Genomic DNA, 6727 nt, shown 5'->3' on the forward strand with positions numbered 1-6727 from the left:
GATACATTATTGCTAAATAACTAAAATATTATATAATAAAAAAATAATTTTATCAATTTATTAATATAAAATTCTACTAATATTTAATTTGTTAAATAGGAGATTTTTTTAATGATAAATTAACTTAACAATCATTTAAGATTAATTTTAACTTTATTACTCATTTATATTACTTTTATTCAACAATAATTGTTATCAAATAAAATTACCACTAATTAGATTCGATAAAATAAAAATAAAATGCAATGATAAATATGCGTTTATTAAATAAAAAAATAAAACAATAAATAGTTTTAAAAATATATATAATTATAATTAGCAATTAATTTACAATTTTTACAATTGGTGTCAAACCTGCGGCCAAATGTCCGCCATCTATCACATGATGAACTCCTGTGACAAACGAGGCGTTATCTGATGCCAAATACAGTACAGCATTGGACACATCCATCCCAGTTCCGGCCCGACCCGCAGGACACTGGCGACCGTACGCTTCGCTAACTGCGTCCGCTTCAATATGTTTGCGTTTACGTGGTTTCGGGCGGCGACGCCCACCGTTTTCTGTAAACTGATAGTCGATTATAGGTCCGTGACTATTAATAAGTGAAAAGTTAAATAAAGTTTTTTAAAAAAAAGTTTGAGTAATAAAAATAAAATATGTGTAAACATCACCCACTTTACTGAGTTAACCCGAATCCCTTTTGTGGCCAAATCACTGGCCATACACTCTGTAAACATATTTAGAGCACTTTTGGCCATACAATTAGGCGTATATTCAGTAAACTTGTTTAATAAAACAAAGAAAATATAATTATAATTTTATGATTTTTTTTTGTTTAAAATACAGTATATATATATATACAGTAGCGTAAGCACCGATAGTTGATATGTTAACTATCGTTCCCCGTGTTTGCTCCAAATGTGGTACACATAGATGTGTCAAATAGACGAGAGAGTGTAGATTCAGGTCTAGTGTTTGCCGATATTTGTCCATAAAGTCGTTGTCCGTAAATCTGGTCATTGCTTTAAGATTACAACAGTTGACCAAAATATCTAAACGATTGTGCCGTTCAATGGTTTGTCGTATCAATCGTTGCAAGTCTTCGGGTCTCAACATGTCTACCATAACCTCAATTGGTTTGAGTTTATTCGGTGACACTTTATGACACTCGTTGGCCACGGCATTGACTTTTAATGCGTACCGACCGCTGATCACAACACGTGCACCGGCACGGGCCAGGGCTATGGCAATGGCCGCGCCTACACCCGAACTCGAACACGTGACAATTGCCACTTTGCCCGTGAAGTCCGGTTTAATTGACATTTTTGTTTAGATTTTGTTGTTATTGTATTTCTATTAAATTAAAGCTAACCATTCAATAATAAATAGTGTAAAATTAAAAATTATTTACAGCTGTACTGTATATTAGTTAAAAAAAATTTTATCATAATTATTATACTATTAGATAATTGCTATGGATATATTGTTTTATATACTCTACTGTTTATTTATAATAATTATCATTTTTAAAAATTTAGTTTTAGATAATAATATTTATGTCTTCTAATTTATTATAAATATAAAGTTATTGTGTATAGCAAAATATAGTTTTTTTTTAAATAATTTATTTTAAGGTTTTAATCAATCAATTTTTGTAATCAGTAATAATTAAGTTAATATTATTACTTTAATTTAAATGAAGAAAATTTATAATTATTTTCCCAATACTTTTGATTTAATGTCTGAAAAATTATTATATACAAATGCGGACACAAATTGCAAATTGAATAATAAAAATTAAAAATATTAGTTTATTATAATTCATATTTAAGCAATTTCTAGATATATTTTGCAATATCATCATAAATAAAAAACATTTTATTTTATTTTTTTAATGAATTGTTTAAAAGAATATACATAATTAAAAAATACATAAATTTTTGAAAATAATGTACACATAATACAATAATTATTATCCACTATTAATATTATTAACTAAATAAAAATATCAATTCAAATATAATTTATGTATCAAATAATATAAAATGTATGATTTATGTACATCAGATAAATAAGTAATACAATAAATTAAACTACATTACCAATTAGTTTAAATTATCAAACATTATGTATAAAAATAATTATTTCAATATAGATTACTCAATTTAATATTTAATAAAAAAATTATTTTATTCTATCGATATATTTATGTATATTTCATTAAAAAGGATAAATATTTAAAAAAATACAAATATTTTATATTGACTAATATAATGATCATTTAAAACAATTACTTTAAACTAAAATCACGAATTTCTCTCATTAGTGGTCCATAATATTTATCATATAATTGATGTGAATATTCAATAAATATATCATTCATTTGCTTCAACAATGATAGGGCTGTCATATACTGTGCAATCATTGTATGAGTTTCCCGACGATACTTGAGTTTAAGATACCGGTGCAGTAAATGAATATACAGTTGTCGTTCACATCTATAATAAATAAGATAATAATTATATATATTTTCAAACTCTAAATATAAAATTACTGTAGTTTTATTAATACAATACCTAATGACTGATTGATGTGTAATATGTGGTCGACTCGGATTGAAAATTGTTATGGCCATTAACTTTTTTAAAAAATAATAATAATAATTGAATTATTAAATTAAAAATAGTTTGTTTGAATTTATAATTAAAATACCAAATATAAAATAATATAATCTTGATCCCATATTTGATTAAAATAATGATGATAATTGATCCGGGCAGTATATACACTTTCTGAATTAGGTTTCATTAGATTATAATGAAATAGTAATACTGTATTTTTGTCCTAAAATAATAATAATACTATTAATTAATTATTTAATTTTTAAATATCACTAAAAAAATCATACATACGACAGCTATTTCACAGCACTCGGCATTCATGTGATAGTTATATGAAAATCTAAGATTAAGTAGATCTGAGTGTCCGTACTTAACGATTGCCAACTGATCGCTTTGGATCAAGTAGTTGAATGTCGACAACGATCGACACATTGTTATCACATGTTGAATGTTTCTGTCACCCCGTCTACCGTATACCTGATCCATGCGCTGATGTACTGATCCGTCTGGTATATGAACAATATGTTTATGATTACGACTAAATAAATATGCAAACACTTGGGTTGAGTCAAATAGCTCCCGGAGCCGATGTCTTTCCATATCGTTTAGTGGACTGTAATCTTCAATTTGTTTACTAATCAATACTTGTGGTAATTGTTGTGTCATTAATCGATCAGATAATTGTTTGCCTGAATTGACTATTGTTGACGAAATATTTTCATTCAAATATTTTACTTTTTTAATATTTACTAATTGCTAAATAATTAAGTTTAAAATATTAATTAGCAATAATTGTAGTAATAATAAAAATATACTTTATATAATTTTTTTTCATAACAAACCTTTTTCATTCCCATTTTGATACACTTATCAAATCGACATTTAATACATCTTTTTCTATTTTCAATATTTATTGAACAGTTATTATTATTTTTAGCACATTTTAGATTATATTTCTAATTAGATAATTAAAATAAACATAAAATAGTTACTGATTTAAAAAAAATATATATTTGTAATAACTATAAATATATAATTTAATTAACATACCATTGATGACAGGATTATCCGTCTAAAAAATGATTTACACGGTATACACGTGTAAATCCCAAAATATCTATCTGTTATAAATAAATTAATTAAAATCTTTTTTTTTAAATGTTTAAAAATTAAATAATAAATATTTTATAACTACTTAATGCTATATCACCACAAACTGGACAATATTTCATCTTTAATTGTTAATATAGTAAATAAATTATACAAAATGTATTTATTATTTAAATTTTAAAAATCTATAAATATTGTTTACTTGTTTGTATTTTATTGAATAGATATAAATGATGATTTTTTCAATTTAATAAATTTATATCAACATATTTAAAGTATTTATTATTACAATATTAAGTAAATACGATGAAAACATTTAAGTCTCTATGGTGATTATGATAAATATGTTTTTTTTATTAATTATTGATTTATTAAATTTAACCTTGACAGATTTATTATAATTATATATTGTTTATTAGAAAAATAAAATAAATTATACTTTATACAATAATTAACATTTATAGTTTATTAGAATAATATAAACTTAGATGAACTTAGATAAAGTAAAAAAAAAATTATATACAAAAAAAATTATAAAAAATTATATTATTTTTGTTTTTTTTATAAAAAATATTATTTCCAGTATTATTGTAAATATTGATAATATATATCCAATAATCAATATGGAGACAGTATTTTGCATTATTTCAGTTAACGACAAACTGTGCAAATTGTTTGTTAATTTATATTTTTGAAATATTTGAGTTTTATTATGACTACTATTATCGCTTTCATCTCTACTGTATTGTCTAACAATACTATCAATGAGATCATTGTGAGCATCCAAACCAGATTCAACAAAACACTTAAAACTAGGAGCATGGTAGATTTTTAGGAAAAAACAAAAAAAATATGTTAGCTAAATATTAAGTAAATTTTAATAAATAAATATATATATATTTTGAATTTAAAAGCTATGTACAAAACATACATTTTAACTAATTGTTGTTTAATTGGACTTCTTTTATGTACCACTCTATACGATAATGTTGGCCAATAAGTTGTATCCAATTTTCGATAACTATTTTTCAAATAAGTATATTCCTCGTCAAACATTTGTCCGACAACTGTATTAACATAGATAACTGTATTTCCTTTAACCATATCCTCAACAATAGTACGATTATAGATAAACCCATTTGAATCAAATTTAATTTTTAAATGGTCTTGATACTTTTTTATGCGTTCATATATTTGCGTTTCATTTCGGTAATAATTTTCATAACCAGCAATATATACGTTAGAATTATTTAGTGTATCATTTAAATCATTAAAAATTGGTACAGTTTTTATATTCAAATAGACATTTAACAATAATTTTGTAAATGAACTAGATAATATAAATGAAATCGGTAGCCAAATGCATAGAGTTATCTTAAATAAAATGTTATAATGATTTAATTGTTTATTAGTAAACAATTTTGCTAATAATGCACACGATTGACATAACAATGTTGACGTTAAGAAAAATAAGTAATTAAAATAATTTGATTTTCTTATTATATTTAACACAAATGATATTAATATAATAGATGCAAATAAATTATACCAAATCTAGTCAATATAATTTATAATTAAATTAATACATTTAAAAAAAATATATAATTAATAATTATTTTTTGCTATAATTTTACCATTTTATCAAATAATCTGAAAATCGACAAATATGATGATTTTGTATTTAATTGTAATCCACATAATATTTCTATTAAATTAATTTGTTTATTAGCTATATGTTCGTATAAATAATGTATCGATTGATCTTTACTAAGCACTTGTGCTTCTAAAATGATCATGGTCGACTAATTAGTAAAAAACAAAATTAATTAAATATTAGTATTTTTAAAAAAAAATAAAGTACTATACTTACAGTTTTTGATAATTCACTATAAAATGCAACTTGATAATTTAGATGACATAACAAATATTGAACCATACTTAATGTCGAGCCATATAAATATTCCTTTAAATTTACAATAAAATTAAGTTAAAATTTTAATAAAAATATTTAATAAAGCTATCTATAAATATATATTATTACATTAGCTATATAAACATCAATATTAATTGTCGCTTCAGTAATTGTTGTATTTTGTTGGCACACATGAGGTAAATAATAGTAGATTTCTGATATTTTAACAATATTATATAAATATTGTATATCTAAAATTTTGTTATATTCACTCATTGTATTTTTTTTAATTAAAATATTTTAAAAAACAATTAATAATAATGAACTATTTATTTTTATAGTGGAAATTAAGTGATTAGTTTATACAATTCAATATGTTTATTAAAAATTACATTGATTAATCTATAAGCGCACTAATTTAAAATATAAAACAGTATAATTATTAATAAACTGCAAATAATGATTTAATAATAGTAGATATCTATTAAATATTATAATTGCTATTTGATAATTATATTATTTGATAATGATAATCCCAGACAAACCTATAGTACTAAAATATATTCAATAAATATGTCTTTATATAAAAATTATATTTAACAATACATATTGTGTATCACTATTATTATATTATTTAAAATATGCAAATAAATTTGGTGCATTTTTATAATTATATGTATTGTTAGATTTTTGTATCATTGAATAATTCATATTAAGTAATAATAATCATATTATTTCCTATACATATGATTATTTTACTAATAAATATTATACATTAATATTTATGCAATATTTTTATATACAATATTATAAAAAAAATTATCGATAATATTTATAATATATATTGTTATAAAGATATGCAAAATTAAATAAAGATATATCAATTAACATATTCATTATATTTTATCAATATATTGTATTTATTAAAACGATAGAAAGAAAAAATTTCCATTAATTAATACTACAATTAATACAATTTATATTATTTATTAAAAAAATACTGTATAACTTAGAAAACAAGTGATTCTATTTATTAATGAAATTATTGTTTTTTATCTATAATAATAAACAAATACAGTATTA

General features: G+C 22.1%; 2 protein-coding genes across 2 annotated transcripts; both read right to left on the reverse strand.

Annotated features, from left to right (window-relative positions):
- Window positions 1-322: 322 nt before the first annotated feature.
- Window positions 323-1353, reverse strand: LOC128960128 (uncharacterized oxidoreductase SSP0419-like). The gene is made up of 3 exons (XM_054306200.1): window positions 863-1353; window positions 677-783; window positions 323-593 (listed from the first exon to the last, which is right to left on the reverse strand). Exons 1-3 carry the CDS (start codon window positions 1322-1324, stop codon window positions 323-325), a joined length of 840 nt encoding a protein of 279 aa, XP_054162175.1. The 5' UTR covers window positions 1325-1353.
- A 938-nt stretch (window positions 1354-2291) lies between these two features.
- Window positions 2292-3512, reverse strand: LOC128960129 (oxysterols receptor LXR-alpha-like). The gene is made up of 5 exons (XM_054306201.1): window positions 3465-3512; window positions 2914-3378; window positions 2714-2845; window positions 2578-2639; window positions 2292-2499 (listed from the first exon to the last, which is right to left on the reverse strand). Exons 1-5 carry the CDS (start codon window positions 3477-3479, stop codon window positions 2292-2294), a joined length of 882 nt encoding a protein of 293 aa, XP_054162176.1. The 5' UTR covers window positions 3480-3512.
- Window positions 3513-6727: the final 3215 nt, after the last annotated feature.

This window comes from Oppia nitens, unplaced genomic scaffold, assembly GCF_028296485.1.
Source record: "Oppia nitens isolate AA-2021 unplaced genomic scaffold, nextdenovo-longstitch-racon4-pilon3 scaffold4_pilon_pilon_pilon, whole genome shotgun sequence".
NCBI classification, from domain to species: domain Eukaryota; kingdom Metazoa; phylum Arthropoda; class Arachnida; order Sarcoptiformes; family Oppiidae; genus Oppia; species Oppia nitens.

Coding starts and splice junctions, on each gene's coding strand:
- LOC128960128 (XM_054306200.1), bottom strand. CDS start 1,324: ATGTCAATTAAACCGGACTTCACGGGCAAAGTGGCAATTGTCACGTGT. Junction 784..862: donor CTATCGGTGCTTACGCTACT/GTATATATATAT, acceptor TTATTAAACAAG/TTTACTGAATATACGCCTAA. Junction 594..676: donor ATTCGGGTTAACTCAGTAAA/GTGGGTGATGTT, acceptor ACTTATTAATAG/TCACGGACCTATAATCGACT.
- LOC128960129 (XM_054306201.1), bottom strand. Junction 2,640..2,713: donor ATTATATTATTTTATATTTG/GTATTTTAATTA, acceptor TTTTTAAAAAAG/TTAATGGCCATAACAATTTT. Junction 2,500..2,577: donor ACACATCAATCAGTCATTAG/GTATTGTATTAA, acceptor TATTTATTATAG/ATGTGAACGACAACTGTATA.